The sequence below is a fragment of the Triturus cristatus genome, chromosome 2_1, assembly GCF_964204655.1.
Source record: "Triturus cristatus chromosome 2_1, aTriCri1.1, whole genome shotgun sequence".
NCBI classification, from domain to species: domain Eukaryota; kingdom Metazoa; phylum Chordata; class Amphibia; order Caudata; family Salamandridae; genus Triturus; species Triturus cristatus.
In genome coordinates, this window is record NC_140581.1 from 1,079,754,894 (window position 1) to 1,079,774,518 (window position 19,625).

The window sequence follows — 19,625 nt, forward strand, 5'->3', positions numbered from 1 at the left end:
CCCCAACAGACCCCGTACGACCTCCATAGGAGGGGAACATACACGATCGAGGAATGGTAGTATTGTCCCGAGCAGGGCCTATTATTCACCCCTTAATTCTGATCCGGCAGGCCCTCTCCACCGCCCGCACCCCCCCCACCCCCCCGGCCCCGATCATCAGGCAGAGTGTCCAACCAGTCCCCAGCCGCCTCGGGGCGATCAAAGAAGTGCGTGCGACCTTCCACCTCCACCCTTAGCTTAGCTGGAAAGAGCATTGAGTACTTTAGGTTCAGGTCCCGCAGGCGACGTTTAACACCGAGAAAACTGAGTCTCTGCTTTTGGACCGCCGGAGTAAAGTCTGGGTAGAAACGCACATCCATGTTGTCAAGCTTGACCGGTCCCTGTTGCCTGGAAGTCTGCAGGATAGCGTCCCTGTCCCGAAAATTAAAAATCCGGGCAATGAGAGGCCGCGGCGGGGCACCGGCCTTCGGCCTGCCCCCAGGGACTCGGTGAGCACGCTCAACCGCAAAAAGCTTACTCAGGCCCCGGGGTTGCAGATGGGTAAGGATTAGATCTTCCACAAAAAGGTCGGCGGCCTCCGCCTCTCGTCCCTCCGGCACCCCCACAATACGAACATTATTCCTCCTGGCCCGACCCTCTGAATCCTCCAGTCGCCGGTCCATCAGGGCGCTCGCCTGGCCAAGCCGGCGCACCTCCTTTTGGAGGGCCGCCACATCTGTCTCGAGGCCCGTTGTGGTGTGGGTCAGGGAATCGACCCGGTCATTAGTCTTAGAGAGGTCGGCCCTCACCAGGCTCACATCCACAAGGACCGAGTCTATTTTTTGCGCTAGGGTGTCGAAGCGCTGGTCCACCGAGGCCTTCATCTCCGCGATGGCGCCCATGACGTCCCAGAGGGTCAGGTCCACCGGCTGGGCAGGTGTCTCCGTCAGGCCCGCCGGGGACGTGCGCGATGTCTCCGGAGATCCCTTCTGGAGAGTGTAGCGGTCCATACTGTTGGATTGGTGCGCCGGGCCACGGCGGGTCGTCTTCACCTTCGCCCGGTCGCCATCTTGTTTGGTGGACATGCTTGCTTTCCCACCGTCGTGCCAATCTCCTCGAAAGGGCCGATAGACCCGTTCACGGGGTCCGGGGGGGGGAGGGCAGCCACCGCACCGCAGGACGATCCACAGCAGGCGGGTCAGCCGGGCACCTGGACAAGACCACACCACCGCACCCCGCTTCGCGACCCTACCTCGCTGGAGGCGAGGAGGGAGCAAAAGTGAAAGTGAAAGCGCGGGGTACGCGAGTCGCCCAGCCGTGCCCGCCGCTGTTGTTCACTTTGTCCCCGGATCGCCCCACTACTCCAATCCGGGGGGCCGGCACGGGGAAGGCCGCAACCTTCGATCGGCGCTCCCGCCGGTGTTCGGGGTCCGATTCGAACACGGAAAACGGGTGGCGCCTCAGCTCGGGTTCACCGACACAGTCCCCTCAAAAAGGACAGGATATAGCCAGGATTAATTCAGGAGGTCGCAGAGGTCCTCGGGAGCCTCGCACCTACGCGGCCATCTTGGTTGCGCGCTCTTTGAGGTTCTCAAAAGTTTTTTAAATGATAATTTCTAACTATAACGTCCCTGAAACCTATGTTTTTTTCAGTGAATTTCTATGGTTTTTTAAATGAAAATTATGAACTATGCCTTCAGAGGTAGGACATGTGAAGGAAGATGGAAGAAAGGCGCAGAAAGAAGCAACAGAAATGCAGAAAGAGGCAACGGAAGTCCAAAAAGATGAAGAAAAGTGCAGAAAGAAGTAAGAGATATGCAGAAAGAATCAACAGAGGTGCAGAAAGAGGCCTTGTTTCAAAGACATCCTGTGCCCCCAACTTTTTACTGACTGGTACTGGTGGTAACTGACTCGTACTAACCAGGTCCGGAGCCAGTGCTATGCTGAAAGACACTTAGAATACAGTGAACACACCTACATGCACTAGGGTACATTATAGGTTGAGGCATCGCAGTGATTGGCATGACATCCCCTGTAAGGCCATAGTACATAATAGGGCAGGGGGATTAGAACTATCTGTAACTCAGAAGTGCAGAAAGAGGCAAGGGAGGTGCATAAACAGGCAGGACATGTGAAGAAACAGGGAACAGGGGTGCAGAAAGAGGCAAGTGGGGTGCAAAAAGAAGTAAGAGCAGTGCAGAAAGAACCAACAGAGGTGCAAAAAGAGGCAAGAGCAGTGAAGAAAAAGGTAGGAGGGGTGCAGAAAGAGGAAAGAGTATTACAGAAAGAAGCAGGAAGGGTGCAGAAAGAAGGAAGAGAAGTGCAGAAAGAGGCAAGAGAATTGGTGAAAGAAGCAACAGATGTGTAGAAAGGAGCAACAGAAGTACAGAAAGAGGCAAGTGAGGTGCAGAAAGAAGCAAGAGCAGTGAAAAAAGAACCAACAGAGGTGCAAAAAGAGGCAAGAGGGGTGCCGAAAGAGGCAGGAGGGGTACATATAGAAGGAAGAGAAGTGCAGAATGCGGCAAGAGAATTGCTGAAAGAAGCCACAGAGGTGTTGAAAAAAAGTGAGTGAGGTGCAGAAAGAGGCAAGAGATCTGCAGAAAAAAGCAACAGAGGTGCTGAAAGAGGCAAGTGAGGTGCAGAAAGAAGCAAGAGGAGTGCAGAAAGAAGGAAGAGAAGTGGAGAAAGAAGAAACAGAGGTGCAGAAAGAGGCAAAAAGGGTACAGAAAGACGTAAGAAGGATACAGAAAAAGCCAAGAGAGGTGCAGAAAGAGGGAATAATGATGCAGAAAGAGGCGAGAGGGGTACAGAAAGAAGCAAAAGAGGTGCAGAAAGAGGCAACAGATGTACAGAAAGAGGGAAGAGATGTGCAGAAAATAGAAGAGATTTGCAGAAAGATGCAAGGGAAGTGCAAAAAAAGAAAGAAATATGCAGAAAGAAGCAACAGAAATGCAGAAAGAGGCAAGAGAGGTGCAGAAGTAAGCAAGAGTGGCTTGCACACAATTAGTACCAATCTAATACTCACATTTAGCAATAAGTAACAGGTGACCACTCTAGGTGTCCTTCCACCACGCTGTAACACTTGATGCTGCATTTTTGTTAATGTTTGAGCCAATTGAGCTAGAAACAAGGCTTTTTTTGTTTAAATCTGCAGATTAGGCAGCGGATGATGAATTATGTGGCTAATGCGGAAAATGTATAATTGTGAAAAAGTTGGTGTAGCCAAACAGTTGCATAATTTCAGTGGCCCTGCTCATACCTCTGACTAGGTCCAGAAGTGCTCCTCACTGATTCCTTCTTTTTTGTCTCATTGAGTTCATAGTTTAGCTTCCATGCAAAACGAGTGGAATTTGATTGTTGAAACTCCTGTCTCACACGAGACCACTGTGTCACTTCTTTCCTCTCTCCCAACCCACTTCTGGCATTTGTAAGATGAAGGACTAACATTGAAATATGTCTTAAAGCTTTTCTGGGAAATAAAACGTATAGGGCAGATTCATCCCTCTGAATTTTTACCACTCTCAAAAGACGACCTTTGTTATTGTTCACTTAGAGTCAAAGAGAAATAAGTTAATTTCCCGCACTGCTTTTACTATCTGAGCTACCAGCCTCCATGGGGCCAGAGAAGGTGGCCTTTGAAGGTCAAGATGTGTACTCTCCATCACAAAACAGGAGCAGAGTCTTTTGACTGAGATAAGGTCATCAAGCTACTGCTCCAAAAATCTCTCCTCTGAAAAGCCCACAAAGTGAAAGTTGTGCCATTCCCACCACTTTGTATAGTCTTCCCAGCTCTTAAACATTGTCATCAGGTGGACTATAGTCACTATAAAATGGAGCCCTCAAACTCTGAAATTAAAGCCCTTCGATTTTGTAACCCTCTCCACTGCACTGAATAACTAGAAGTAGGATAGCTACATCCATGCGCACTTGTTTTGACCACTGATTGTTATGGCTGGACTGCTTGTAGCATGGCTTCTGTGGGCGAGGAGCTACATGACCAATTTCAAGATGGACATTATTCGAAGAGGGACTGAGGCTGAAGTAGCCATGTTGCTGTGTTTGGCAAAGTTGTCAAGATTCCCTTTGTTGGGGCTTGCATTGTTCTCTATGTTTCCCACAAAGCACGAGCATACAGCGCAATCGGAAAGAGTTTTACAAAGCTCTTTCTGCACCTCCAGCCTGCAAATGCTGAGCAAGACCATCCCAACCAAGCTCTTAGGGATCACCAGTAAACAGTCAGTTCAGGAAATCCAGGCTTCCAGGACCAGTAATCCTCAATCGCTTATGTAGGCCATTGTCTGCCTAAGTGAGCCCATAGTCTCAGGCTCAAGTCTGACTACTACTAGACACTGAGCCATAACATATAGCTTCTTTTATTGGCCATAAGCAGTTTTTCTTCTATCATGACATACAATCATTTTTCCTTGTCAGGAAGACTGCAGCAATTAGAGGCCAACTTGTTGCGGCATAGACTTCCCATGGAGCTTCAATGAACCATACTACATTTTGTCCTTTTTTTATGCTCTTTGACCATGCAGGGAGCGACTCGAACACACAGTCAACTCCATAGGCAGCAAAGGATATATGCACAATAAGTAAGCTCCCTCACTCCACAAATCCTGGCAGAAGAAGGCCCCAACTGTCCCACAACCAGACATGTCTGTCTTCAAAGATGCCAGTCTAACAACATGCAGCTTCAGGGCACCCGTAGACTGCAGGCCTTTCGATGCTCTAAGAGCAGAAACTGGTTTACTTCCAAATAGAATGGGAGAACCCTATTCAATCTGATTCTATCACCTCAAGTGTCTCCGGGATCTGGTGGGAAGAAAGGCCAATTAACCTTCCCCTGCCCTAATGAACCTAACTATTATTGGGTAGATACCTCCGTCAGTCCACCTCAGTCTTACCCATACCAAACTGCTTCCACCTCATGCAGTGTGTCAGAGCATGAGCAGCTGGTCACAAGCATGTCTGAAAACAGCCTGAGTTTCTGCAGTCAGTCTACTCTGGGGTAGTACATGGTCCTCCATGCCACTTTGTGGATGACCAGCAACAGAGTAGCCCAACCTCAGCCACTACAGTCTGCATCTCAGGCAGAGAGGTAGGGCACTACCAGTCTCCATTCCAGCACTTCAGCGGTATGCAGGGAGTAGATTGGTGAATCAGGTAGCCCTCTACATTGTCCGTGGGTACCTCCGAGTATTGTTGTCCTCTTGATGCAGCCTCACAATTCTCCTCGAAGGACCCCTACTGCATTAAAACTTGTGTGGTCTTAGAGGGTAAAAACTGGAGGGGTTGATAAATGCAGGACACCAAGCACCCTGCAGTGCCATGCAAAGCAGCCTGGCCCTCTATCCCCGTCGCTGCACATGAGCCAGCACCCTGGCTGGCTCCCCACCTGCAATCATTTACCATCTCAAGACCTGGAAGAGACCATAATCATCTGGGATGACCACAGAGTCATTAAAAGCAATCAGAAGAGAATGGATGGCCCAGTAATGACTTCATTCCCATTGAGGGGCTGTGAGGAGAGCAGCATCATGAAATATGTGTGGGCATGATGCTGAAGCCTTCTTAAATTACCAGGTCAAACTATCTTAAAAGTGTCTTAAGACTGCAAATACAGCCCAAAGGCTGTCTTAAGTCAGGACAAACCCCTTCATGAATCATGCCTCCTTCATTAAGGTCTCGCCAAGACAGCACAAGCGCTTTCTCTTGGAGACATGTTGTTTACACTCTGGGGGCTTACAGCCCCCGCATTGCTTTATATTTTTTATTCTGAGTGTCGAAAATGCTTGCTTGTAGGTGGTCATTCTTTCATAAATGTCCCCCTTTTCAGAAATTGTTCCCTCCAAGGACTAATTACTTGTAGCCTTACACTTTTTGATTGTAGGTTTGTTTTTGGGCACTATATTTTCTTTGCTCTCTACAAGTGTTTCTGGAAGCTAGCCTTCGTTAGTGTATCATTGGTACAGCTATAAAACTGCAACACACATAAAACAAATACAAAGAACTTACCTGCTGCCCGACACTCATTTCCTTGTCCTTCTTGCCGCAGGCTCTGGATGCGGTCTCCTTCCTCCTGGCTCACCTTGGCTGACTCAGGTGGAAAGGGAAGGACTTCCGCCCTAGGACAATGCAAAACCAGTCAATCCTAGAGCTGCACTGCAGCTCCAGGATTGGCTGGAGCAGACTAACCCAGCGCTCATTTTGAGGCTGGGAGCCTGCAGCTGCAATCCCTCGGCTGTAGGCAGCCGGCCAATCTGACCTGCGCACTGGCAGGGGGCTGCTTTACTAGTGCAATCGCAATGATCAGCCACGTCCCCTGCCATCACTTTGTAACAGCGTGAGCCTTAAGCACATTAATAAAATTGTATTTATTACCATTTTATTGATGTGGGTGCCTGCTGCGCTGGCAGCAGGCGGGGCGACGCTCCTCCGCCATAATGGAGGAGCCGCCGCTGTGTGATAGGTTTTTTAGCAAAATGTCATTTCTTTTTTCATTTTCATGCATAAGGAGATTAATTTCCTCAGAATCAGAGGTCTTTCTTTAAACAAATTTAATTTGCCTGAGTTTGTGTGATTAACGCTGAGCTTTATTTTATTCTTAGGCATGTGTGGTCACATTCATCTGTCACATTCTGTTTCCTTTAAGATAAGAAAAGGTGCTTCTAACACTCTCTTTACTTGCAATGTTATGGGGGATATTTCATTCATCTTCTATTGCAGGACTTTCATGGGTTTTCCCCAGTTCAAATACGGAGACCCGTGTTGCTATGTGATTTGTTAGGTGCAAAGCTGTGATATTTGAAGCAGAGGAACCCCATTCTAGTCCCAGAGTTGCCACAACTTCTTGTGACTATGGTGTTAATTAGTTAATGTGGACTCGTAAAAACAGCATAATCCAGAATCCACCACCCGCCCTTAACATTGAAAGTGAAAGCAGTGCGGAAAGCACATTTTCTTATCTCAAACGAAACTGATCTTGCATGTGAGGGTTTGTTTATTTACCTTTATTCCACATCGGACTATGCTGGCTTTTATTTGTTGTGTTACCCAGCTTTTAACAATATTTGACTGGACCTCACTCACAACCTAATTTTTATTCCCATGGAACAATGTTGCCTTTCAATTCTTTTGTTAGACAGCTTTAAACAATAGTTATGACTGCAAAAACACAGAATGTGTGCATGGTACATGAGAAAATGTCGCCTCACTCAATAATGTCATGAGAATAATGGGAGCCAGGAGTGGATATTTTAGCAGCTTTTTATCAAAATTAGGCAAGTCGAAAGCCATGATCAAGATCCCTATAAATGAATCTTTATTCAAGGGTCATACAACATAAACGGGTGTGAAAACTCAAACCTGGCAATGACATTTCTATAAAAATCTAGTCTGTTACCCTGTTAATTTGTGAAAGAAAAAAATATGCTAACATGAGCCGTCCTAAAACAAAACGACATGTGTTGGTAGAAGTTTTGCTCAGAATGAAATTCCTGGCTCGCGTGCATATTAAGGAGAAGTTTCAAACAATATGTGAGAAGTAGTGGCTTTGAAAAATTATTTTGGGGAATTCTCTTGGATTTGATCTACGCAAAAACAACATGACAGCTACAGTCCATTGCACTGTTTATCTAGACAGGTGTGCTAATATTTCCCAAAACCCTGAGCACTGATTAAAACCTAGTCTGCAATGAGAAAATAACGTTTAAAAAACTTGTGAGATATAAAAACAAATCAACCAGAGTGCTGCTTTTGAATAAAAAATATTTATTGCTTAATCTTTAAAAAATAAATATTAAAATTCTTCAAAGAATTATAAATTCCACAGTCAATATTAAATATTAAAATAAATAAATATACATGATATATATTTAAAAAAATATGGTTTCAGTACACTTTTTGCAGAGTAAAATACAATCGGTTTGGCAGGTGGTTATTCTTCCTGAGATAAATATCCGGCAAGTTATAAAAAAGGAAATATTGTAAATAATATGACAAAATACTACTTTCTCTGCAGCGTTAGATTTGAACGTTTGAACTGCTTTCATACATTCCTCATATGAAAATTAATACACTATTAAAATACAGAACATTCAAAATGATAGAAAATCTGTTCAAGAACCACCATTCAAATGTAATTTCAGAAGGCACGGTGTTGAAATGTCGCCCTTACACTATTGCGTTTCCATCCACACAATAACACCAACACGTAAACTTAATATTCTAGAAGCACGGGAGCAGGTAAATGCAAATATTCATAGAAATAACAGATAATCTGTGCATATCCTATCTCTTGGCCATTGTGGATAAAGAACAGGTAGCTGGCTATGACTGATTAAGCTACAGACTCAAAGTTCCATCCGTCTCCTTTTTCAATTGGTGTGATAGTCACCTCGAAAGGGTTAAACATTCAGGAGGTAAACAGATAGGTATATCACTAAGCCACTTTTGGATGCAGAAGTGCGATCTATTCATGCCTGTAGACTAACTATCCCAAAAGTCCTTTATCACTTAGTATGGGGTATCATATATTTTATTTATTTTTAATATGCTTTTATTGATGTTTTTCAATTAAAGACACAGACATGCACAGTATAGTGAATTGAACGTCGCCGACATTGGGATAAGGCATACACTAGTATGGGGTATCATTTATACCGGTCCCATGATGTTATTCAATGTCAAGAGATTTAGGAATGGAAGGAATAAGGTTTCTCCATTTTTTTCATACAAAACGTTAAAACCGAACGCCAATGATTGCCTCTAGGTGAAGGGTTGGAGAGCCTACTTAAGATCAGTACTTTAAGTGGGTGAGGGATAGTCAGCGCTGATAGCTGGTAAAGCAAAAGATAAAACCCCAATCATTGTACAAGGACCGCATGGAGCCCTCTATGTCTGTAACATCAGCAGAAGTCCCTTCTGAGACACCGCGATGGAGCAAAACAGTAGTACCATTGATTATCAGTGATATGCCGAGGTACAAAATATAATTTTATTCAATTAATATAACCAAGTTATTCTCTTTGAACACTCGCCTCTCCTAGGGCAGAGATAGCAACCAGTCAAGGTGCCACTTAGTATTAAATTTACCATGGTCTGCAGCTTAGGGCCCAGGCTAAAGGTGCTTCGAAAACTGTTAAATACCTTCCTATCAGCTGATTTTGGTTATTCTTTGTCCAATAAGTCCATGTGTTTATTTATCAACTACAGAATTCTATTTCATATGTATTAGGCAGCACCCTTTCTCAGAGACCACACATCCTGCGATGGTTTCTTAGCTATGCATCATAGGCCACACCCCTTTAGCGCCCTGCCTTTTCCATCTCATTTAAATCACTCTTGACAGGGGCAACGTTCTGCAACCACATGCTTGCAGTGACGTCACTTGGGGAGTGTGGGGGGTGCAGACCGCACCGGGCGACACCAGCACATGGGGTGGCACCAATCTTGTTACGCTGTGTTGGCGATTCCGATGGCGAGGAATTGCGGAGGGTAACTCGGATGTAAGGAAGTGAAAGCAGGAGAGCAGAGGAGGACAACATGAAGGAGAACGCGGGAGCGGACACTACAAAGGAGAGAGCGGTGGGAGAACAACCAGCGCGACCAGCGGCCGGCGGATCCAGAAGGGACACCCTGACCAGGGAAGTGGACGAACGAGAGGTTTGCAGGAGCCAGGATGACCACCGAGAAGGCGTGCCAGACGAGCCGGCCTTGGCTCTGTCACAGAGGAGGTCCATGGGGTAAGTCGTGAGGGGGTGACACCATGAGTTACCCGCACTGGGTGACACCAACCCTAGTGACGCCCCTGCTTGCTTGTAAGCCTGTGCTTTCACAGACACATGAGCTGATGACAATGTATCAAAAAATATGCTGGGTTTCAGATCATATCTCTGTCACAACTACAAAAAAGTCATAGTGTTCTATAAAAAAATAAAGAGTTAACATTCAGAGAAAGGGTAAATCCCTGACATATTTAATGTTAGCAGCTGTTCAATTATTGTTTTCTTTCACTGCCCAACGGGGTTTACCCCCTTCCTTTTTCTCCTTGCGTTGGGGCCCGTAGTACACTTTCACGTGCTGTTTGTGCTTTGTTATTAGACGTCTTGTCATAGGTGGAGAACACATCCGTATCAGTCTGAAAGGTGTGCTCTGCAGTGAAATACATCAAGTATGACAATACACACAGTCCTGTCCCACAAGTTTCAGTTATCTGAGTGGGTGTGCACACCTGGTTGATTTGAAGCAACTTCATACATCCATGTCTCCATTTTCATGTCCCAGCCTTTTCTTTTCCTCGGTTTCTCCTTCATAGGCTGTCGAGTAGGTTTTTTTCATGCTGCAGGAGTAAAATATCAGAATTAAAGTTAATGCCTATGCAAATGAAGGCATATACACTGCTGCATACATTGGATGTATTAAATTGCAGTTCCAGTTATATAGCAATTCCTACCCCTCATGAGTCTGAAGCGCTTTTCAGATGGGTAGAACGCTGCTCTGTTGGCGTGCTTTGTTCGAAGGGTGTTGGTATGTAGAGTAGAGGGTGTTTCCATGCAGTGTGTGATCTTCATATCATGAGTATACATAGCGGGTTGGCATGGGTGAATACCTAGAGCAGTTTAGCATGGGTCAGTACCTACAGTGGATCGTCCTGTGTACCCATAATGTGATGCCAGGGGTGATTTCCCATACTGGGTTCATACGGTTTGGTTTCTATAGCAGATTGGCATGAGTGAGAGTACCAATTGTGTTGTGAGTTTTTGTGGGTGTAGTGCTTTGTGTAAATATCCACACGCAATAAAGGTGCCACAATGGTCAACAATTAGTGATGAAACCACAGGAGTTAAGCAAACAGCTGAGCTCTTAGTTATGCCTTAAAGTGAAAGAACAATCTATCGCTGAGCACTGACTGTAGTGTTTCTTACCAAAGGAGTGTCATGCAAGGTCTAATTTAGGAACACACCTACGTGCTAGTGCAATGCAATGTGCTGATGAATGTGCACTTGGGTTTATGGTATGGGTGGGGTCCATAAATTTGTTTCGGCCCAGTAATAAGAGTGACAGATCCTATTGGAATTATGGGGTTTTCCACACATCAGGCGCCCAATTCTCAAAGGTAAGCTTAGACTTAAGACTAAGTTTACTACTTCTGATATTCATAAAAAGGTAAGTTACTACTACTAACTTTACTACTAGTAAAGTTACAAGTAGTAAAGTTTCTACTAGTCAGTTTACTAGCAGTAAAGTTAAGGGCAGTAATTTACCTTTGTGAATATCAAAAAGTGGGAAACTTAGATTTAAGTCTAAGTTACCGACTTTTTGGTATTCAAAAAGGTAAGATACTACTAGTAACTTTACTACTAGTAAACCTACTAGTAGTAAAGTTACTACTACTAAGTTTACTAGCAGTAAAGTTACAAGCAATCACTTACCTTTGTGAATGTCAAAAAGTAAGAAACAGACCTAAGTGTAAGTTTACTACCCTTCAGATTTTCAAAAAGGTAAGTTACTGCTAGTAAAGTTACCTTTGTGAATTCCAAAAAGTAAAAAACTTAGACCTAAGTTTACCTTTGTGAATAGAGCCCAGAGATTTTGGCTTCAGAAAGCAGGTGAAATATCAGTGTGAATCTTTGGTGGAAAATGAGGGACTCGACTTGGAAAAACTCATTTCTGCATGCAAGTCCACAAAATCATATATTCCCATTTATTTACTTAAGAATTGCCACAATCCCAGGTAATGGTAACTACGTGGCAGGGAAATAACAGGATTATAACGGTCAATTCGTAATGATGGCCCATATAGTAGTTCTTGTTCCCAACAGGTTAAACCTGTGCAGTCAGATGACAAAACATAGGCCCCTTGCCAAGGGAATGACTTTGGGACCCATTACAAGGCATGGAATGGTTGATCCCTGGCTACTCTCGGAGTATTGAGAATTTAACTTCACTGCAAACACATGGCACAGTACATTTGAAGCAAAACGAGAGAACAAGAGTCCTACTTACTGCACTCCAATCACGATGGCAATGGCGATGAAGCTGATGGTTGACAGAAGGACAGCTACTATGGCCAGTGCTGTTGTTGACGTGTCGCTGAGTTCCCCTTCTGTCTTCGTCCTCAAGTACATGTCACTGCAGCGCTGTCCAATAAAATTGTGGTGGCATCTGTAAAAAGGACCGAGGTAAATCTGATTAGCATGAGCACAACCAGACTGTAATGTTTAAGTTAGAAGCACATTTTCACAAAGCCATCAATCTCCAACATGGTAATTATTAACTGGAATCTGTTCCCCACCTCCATCTCCTGGCTTTTCAAAAACTATTCAACATCAGCACCAACTGGATTCTTAGGGGCTTGAGTCACAAAAGACTCTGTGCACACCCAAGCTTGATGAACTTATTAATACAAAATGCATATCCTGATTCGTAGTATCAGGACTGACAGAGCTGTTTGTTCATACAATGCACGTAAGAAAGCAGAAAACCGACCAATGTTGCGGAAATGCAACATTCGCAGGTTTCGGGCTTGAGGTGTGCATGTGGGTATTTGATTACATCGCTCTACTTGTAGTTTTGTGGGCATTCCCGATAAATGTGAAAATGCATTCAGATTACTAATTTGAAAATGCCTGTCCAGATTGGTGAAGGGGAGAGAAAACTCTTAGGTTTAACAGAAGTGAGGGTGTAGGAAGGAGTTTCCCAACAGACAAGACACGTTTCCATTTATAGATTCTTTTTTTTAAAGTAACCTGCGCAAATGTACAATTCCAAATGACTTTCATAAGCAGATGGTATCACATGGAGGAAATTACATATGGTAAATGTTGAGCATTGGAGTACACCTGTGAAACTACAACATTTGCAAATTTCTAGGAATATTGCTGGGATTGTTTGTAAATTCACTGCAGGTCGCTGGAGGAAAAATAAGGGGTAGATTTCTGACTTTTTGAAATATGGATTTTGAGAAACAGGCGTGCCTTTGATGAGCACAGTGTATAGATAGGTATCTGCCAAGTGAATGTATATGACTATTTCTCCACACCACACAATCAAGAGTCAGCTATCAACGAATTGTTGTTTCATTGTTCTTAGAAGAGTAAAAGCAGGGGACCCTATTCACAAAGAAAAGTAGTAAAACTTCAAACTTAGTAGGACTCCTTTCACTAGGGTCTGATTAAGTACTTTTTTAAATGAACACCAATTCCCGCTAATCAGCCTTGAAAGCTGTGCTATGTGTAGGACTCCACGAGTACTACTGAATATGATGTGTTACATTCCCTGTGCCACTATTTTCCCAGTGTAGAGCTTCGCACAGTGTGCATGCCCACTCTGCAGAAATGCACCCAGATGTCAAAATACAGATCTTTTTTCCCTCCAGAGGAAAGTCATTTTCCCCATCGAGAATCCCATTTCCCTATACCCCCTTCAAGTTTGGAAGTGATCATTCCCTTTCCCCTCACTGGAAGGAAGCTTTCTCCACCTCTTTAGCAGAGTAAAACTGGGACCCCATCTAGAATGACAAAGAGTCGGATTTAAGTCTGTGAATGCTGCTAACTCATAAGTTTGTAAGCTTTCACAAACTTTTACGGCAACTCATGCCGTGATCCACTCACTCCCCACTCTGTGTTAGGTTTACTACGGCAGATATCACCATAGTCATGGTGGAGAAAATCCACTGGAGGAAAACCATTTTTATGTGCACGACTTTAAGCCAAGCTGTATCTTTTTACGGCAGTCTGTGTGGTTAAAAAAAAATCAATCACTTTTACGTGGTTTTCTCTGAGAGGGAGGAATACCTCTCCCGTCTGCATAGACAAAGACAAAAGCTGGGTTTTGGTGAACCCTGACAGACAGGAAACCAAGTCAGGACTTCTGCAAGGCGCCTTAAACTGGTTCACAGAAAGGTTCAAGATATTTCCCACCACTGAGGATGACACCCAGTTCAAACCCAGGGGCATGCGAGCAGAACCAGATTTTCATGAAATACTGCCAGCCGTCAAGCACGGCCTTAGCATTCAAGGAGTCATAGATTAGCTTGGGTGTGATACATCTCGCAAGATGCATACACCTTTGCAAGCCCTTTTCTTTTCATTTACAAGCAGATGGAAGCTCCGTTGCTTGTTATGCAGCTTATGCATTCCATCAAACAGTTCATGCATGCTACAATTGCTAGGCGATACAAATGGGATATTTGTTGCAACTTTCTTTGCAGGCAAACACCTGTGCTAGGAAAATAACCAAGAACCTGTGTCGTAGTCCTTTGTTGATGTCAGAAGCAGAATTTAGGCTCTGGGGCATTACTACTGAGATGGGGATTGGGAGGCCAAGGGCGAAAAAAGGAAAAAAATTGGATGGAAAAAATGTTTTGCAATCACATTCTAGAACTAACCCCTGTAACGCTCTCTTATGCTCTCGGGGCCAGTTTGCGCTATATAAAACTCATAAATAGAAAGGGACTCAAGCAGATATGTATCATATTCAATGATTGTAAGCTACCCTCTTAGAAATGTGCTTGTGTTATATGCTGTATGGGTTTCAAGATAGGGGTGTGCAAAATCTGTCAAATTTGATTTAGCATAGGTTCTTAAACTTTCAGGCAAATTACTTGAAATTACACGTAATTGTGTGCAATGCAAATCTGTCTTTAGTGATACATTTTAGTGCTGCATTTTAGTGCGAAATCCTTGGGTTTTTGACGGGTATAAAGATGACATGGCAAAGATTTTCAAAGTTGGCAGGCCTGAGTACTATAAAACTTAGTCACATCAAAATCATTTTGAATTGAGCCCTGTATGATGTAGACTTGTAGACTCATTGCGCCAACATAGCACTCCCATCACTGAAAAGACTTGTTCTACAGGATGAAAATGTTTTAAAAATACAACTGATGGCTCTGAAACTTACATGCAAGCTACTTCATTCAGGGCATCCAGGTATCGACATTTGCCATGAATGCAGAAATCTTTATGCGTTGTTTCGCACGGGCTCTCTTTCTTTATCTTTTTGTTTTCCTTGTTTCCTTGTCTTTTTTTCTTTCTTTCGCCGTTCCTTTTTTCACCTTTTTTTGTGGTCTTTTCGGGTTTCACAGTCTTGGCTGGAAAACAAGACAGGGAAAAGGCTGTTAAAATAAGAGTCCAGGACATCCATTTCTTCTCTACAGTTTGCAGGAGCTTTGCTTCAAGTGAAGTTAAGAACATACCAAGCAACGGAGGGATATTAAACAATCAATTAATGCATCAAAGTCCGAGGAGGACACAGGGACCATGAGAGGTGAGGAAGCAATGACAAACATACAAGGCCGCTACCAAGGGTAGGACATGCACTGAACACTAAGATCCTCATTTCAAGTAGTGTAGACTGTTATTACTTCATGTTTTTCATCGATAACTACTCGGCCTGACAACAATTGGTACTATCTGTGGCATTACCGGGTGGTTTTAATTCACCATATGAACAGATTACCACCCCACTTTACCAGCCGACTCATTATGAGCCACTCTGTCGTTGGTATTAACTCAACCATTTAGACTGCATTTATTGATTCACACAAACATTGGGGTGGGTGGAACAGCAGCCAACAGAAGAACGAAATATCTATATAGAAAGTATTATCAAAAACAGTAAACGTCATCGGGACCGCAGCAAACAGCAGTGCCCTACTTTATAATTTTTACATAGGTTGTGGCGACGTGTACCTGTTAATCTGGGCAGGGATACAGCTTTACTAGGAGTCGGCATAATATTAAAATGTATGAACTTGTTTTAGCTAGCAGCACTCTTGGCTTTGTTAACTTCCGTCTGGTGACCAATTAGCAGGCAAAGGCTTTAACATTGCAGGCGCTCTGTCTATATTTAAGTCTGGGCCTATATCCAAGTTAATATTGTAATCAGTGTGTGTCATCATCCAACGCCAGCATAGTAAGCACATGGGAAAGTAATCGTTAAGGCGGTTGCCTCACAGGGTGAGATGTTGCAACCTCTACCACTAACCACAGTGGTTGGCAGGAAGGCTGCGCTCCAAGAGGGCTTAACACATTCCAGGCTAAAGGTTACGTGTAATCATGCCACAGACTCTAACTTCTGCAGGGGTTGGGCCTATCAACCACCGGCAAGGAAGTATCTTTTCTTAGAACGGTTTTAAAAAAAATCAGAGTTCTTCTTAACCATCCTGGTCAGTTTCCTCAACATGGACGCTGTCGTACAAGGAAGTAAGCAGGAGTCAGGGAAAAAAACCCTACTACTAGAGTAAGATTTTTTATTTTTCCCTCTTAGTTGTGGTCACCCTTGTGTATGTTTCTCTTTGTTGAGGACACCAAGTGTCAGTCATTGACCAAGCTCATTGCCAACTTGATAGCTTCTGTGTACAACACTTACTACTAAGTTATAGTTCAATCAATTAAAATAAATGTGCTTTGGTCAATGCAAAACAGGACTACTGACTCTTTGTTTTCCCGGTAGATAGACTGCAAGATCCTCATTGCGGGTGTCCCAGAATTTGGTGCAATATTCATCACACCGGCCTAATAACCCTTACTCTGGAGATCACTATTTATCAGGTAATATAAATAGCATCCAGTACAAGAGGTTCCCTGATAATGGGGAATAACGTGGATTTTGGTACTTGCAGCGCCAAAATCTGAATGGTGCGGTAAATATTTGCTACGATAAAGTATGCAAAACATATACTGCGACCGTTGAACACAGGTGTTTACGCAGGGACTGAAATTTTACCATTCACTCGTAATGAGGTTGCCAAGATTAATTAATTATTAAAGCTATACATGTGACATACTCTCATATCTCCTTCGCTTAGCGGATGGAAGGCATTGGTAGATAGACCCTGTTGTGTATCTATGCTGTAATGGCAGCTGCCTACCTCACCGCAGAACAATCAGACCCAGATTCCTTGTGAAGGACACCTATGATGGGTTTGTCACGATTCTTATAGACTCCACACATGGGTGGAAAATATCCTGCCCCCTTCTGCACAAATTGTAGATGGTGTGGGTGGGTGATAGCAGAATTAAGGTAGGTGACTGAATAGTCCTCTTTGTTTTATACACACTACTGTGGGATGCTACTGGATGGACTTAAATTCTAGCTTGGGAGACGAAAGCTAATTTTGCAACAAAAGAGGTCCAATATTAATAGGAGCACCACATTTCATTTTACTCCACAGGTATGAATGCTTCCATTTTCACCCCCCAGTGAGACAGTTCTGTAATGTGAAAACCACACATAGTTCAGTGGACTAGCAAATACTTATTTTTTTTTCCAACTCACTAGGCCTAGTCTGTCCTCTCAGACTAGAGTTTGATACTTTTAGCGACTGGCCTTGGCAAATATTAGGTTTAAAAATATCCTACAATACCGCCGTGAAAAAAGACCTCACTTAATCTCCGTAAAGCCTCGTCGGGCAATAAGCACATCCTCAGGCCAAAGTGGGGTAAAAGGCCGCTTTATTGGACAGGTAAGCAATCTCATTTATTACATATATCATAATCAGGCCTCACTAATACATATTCAATTCTATCACCCCCCACCCGTAAAACAATTCCCCACAGAAACTTCCCCAACATTGTTCTGACTAATCCTCCTCCCCAACCCCTATCTACGTCTCCTGCCTACCTCTTGCCTCCTACCTCGCTCCCCTGTTTCCCTCTGTCCGAAGCTGTTCAGAATGGCCCCCAACCCTTCCTGCCTGTCTTGATCTCCTCCAATTCTGCCACCTGTCCAAGCGACAACCACCAAAAAATCGCTAGTCTTGTGAATATACTGCCCTCGCTGAACGATACCTCTTCTAAGGGTGGGTGGGCGGGACCAAAACAATGTCCCTACCTCACCCGAACTTCAACTGGGTGCTCAACTGTAATTTCGATCTCCTGATAGCTCGCGCTAGCCGCCAGCCAATCAGGACTGCTCCCTGTCCTCGACTGTGCCATCAGCCCGAAGCTGCCCGGGGGTGGACATTCTACGAATGCCACCCCCAGGAGCCCTCATTCTCTGACAGGTTTGAGAACACCCTGACAAAAAATGAAGGAATCAAGCCACTCAAGAAATGCAATTGCCCTTGACCTGCCTGCAACCATCTTCAAGAAAAGCAGATGTCCAACTTACTTTGGTTTCCACCTTCGACAACCAGTTCAGATACTGAGGGGTCGTCCTCGGTGTCGTAGTCGCCTTCCTCTTCAAAGCTGCCCCCAGACGGGAGCTCGGCCCCATCCAAGCTGCCATTTGCATGCAGGGTGACGTTATTCGCTGATTCGGTGCCGGGGAGAGTAGACCCAAGCACTGAGTACCTGCATACTGGAGAATGAAAAAATAATGACAATTAAAGCACGCACCGCCAAAGCACAAGTGATGCAATAAGAAATTAGGTCCACAAAATACCACAGAGCAGGAATTTAAAGTGCGCATTGACCTCTAAAGTAAAAGGAAGTGGCGCATCTGCAAGTCATATGGCAGGGATAGACATGTGCATATGTTCCTCGAATAAATAGTAGGGTAGTATAATATGATCAAAAGAAACGAAGTATTCCACATACATCCAAGCCTAATTTGCACATTTTTTTGTAAAGGAGTTCTACTAACTTCCCGTTCAAGGGGAGAAAAACGTAGCGGTACCAGCAAACAATAGAAACAAAATAATTGAGAATAGCATTTTAGAGAAAGCCCAAGCATCTCGCAGCTGATGCTCCGACGTCGCACTGTAGGCATAAAGGCGACCGGTTGGGTGGAACGCCACAGGGTCCAGCCAGGGAGTCATGCCCGGGCAGCCCTGAGATGCTCACATACGATGTCAGCAGCCTGGACTTCGCCCATAGGTGTATCGGGCACCTAGCACCATTCACAATCCACCAGAGAGAAGTGTGAGCATCGCCAGACCCACCCAGAGTTGGGACAGGGCGCTGCAGCTTGTCCATTAGCAGCCCCACTGAACAGCGAGAGACTCATATCCTACCCAGGGGTGGGCTATGGTGCTGCAGTTTGTCCGTTAGCAGCCTCAATGACCAGCGAGGGACTTACGTCCTACCCATCCGTAGGACATTTGACTGCGTTTGTCCACTGACAGCCTCACTGAACAGTGAATGTCTCACATACCACCCCGCGGTGCAACAGGCCCATGGATATGTGGCAGCCCCACAGAACTGCAAGTGTCTCAGATCCCGCCTCAGCGGTGGGACCGGGCACTGCAGTCTGTCCACTGGCAGGTTCGAAGGACAGCGAGGTTCTCGGATCCTAAGCAGCAGGTGTGGCTCAGCTCCTTACCGAAAGAGACAGCCAGAGTGCATAACAGCAGCCGCCAGGGCGGGCAGGACGAGAGTGGCAGGGAAACCATGTCTTTCTTGTGTGGCTGGAGAGACGAACGAGCTCCTGGACCAGGTGTCTCGTGCGCGGCGGGCTTTGAACTCGTTCTGCGACAGTCTCAGGGCGGCAGCCTTCATATAAGGGGCAGCAGGGGGCGGAGCAGGTGACGCACTGGGGGCAGAGGGCGGGTGCAGGGAGGCGTGGCCGCCGCCAGGTGATACTCACGCTTTACGGATGTGCAGATCCGAGTGACTCAGCCAGGGGGGCCCTGAGGAGGGGGGACGCACAGGGAGGGGTGGCGCTGGGGTGTCAAGAGGTAATGGTGCTGAAGAACT

General features: G+C 45.0%; 1 protein-coding gene across 1 annotated transcript; it reads right to left on the reverse strand.

Moving 5' to 3' along the window:
* Positions 1-7,732: 7,732 nt before the first annotated feature.
* LOC146866384 (proheparin-binding EGF-like growth factor) lies at positions 7,733-19,396 on the reverse strand. The gene is made up of 5 exons (XM_085636270.1): positions 19,252-19,396; positions 18,100-18,288; positions 14,887-15,076; positions 11,989-12,147; positions 7,733-10,321 (listed from the first exon to the last, which is right to left on the reverse strand). Exons 1-5 carry the CDS (start codon positions 19,319-19,321, stop codon positions 10,234-10,236), a joined length of 696 nt encoding a protein of 231 aa, XP_085492396.1. The 5' UTR covers positions 19,322-19,396; the 3' UTR covers positions 7,733-10,233.
* Between the last annotated feature and the right edge of the window lie 229 nt (positions 19,397-19,625).

Coding starts and splice junctions, on each gene's coding strand:
- LOC146866384 (XM_085636270.1), bottom strand. CDS start 19,321: ATGGTTTCCCTGCCACTCTCGTCCTGCCCGCCCTGGCGGCTGCTGTTA. Junction 18,289..19,251: donor CACTCTGGCTGTCTCTTTCG/GTAAGGAGCTGA, acceptor TTCATTCTCCAG/TATGCAGGTACTCAGTGCTT. Junction 15,077..18,099: donor TGTCGAAGGTGGAAACCAAA/GTAAGTTGGACA, acceptor CTTGTTTTCCAG/CCAAGACTGTGAAACCCGAA.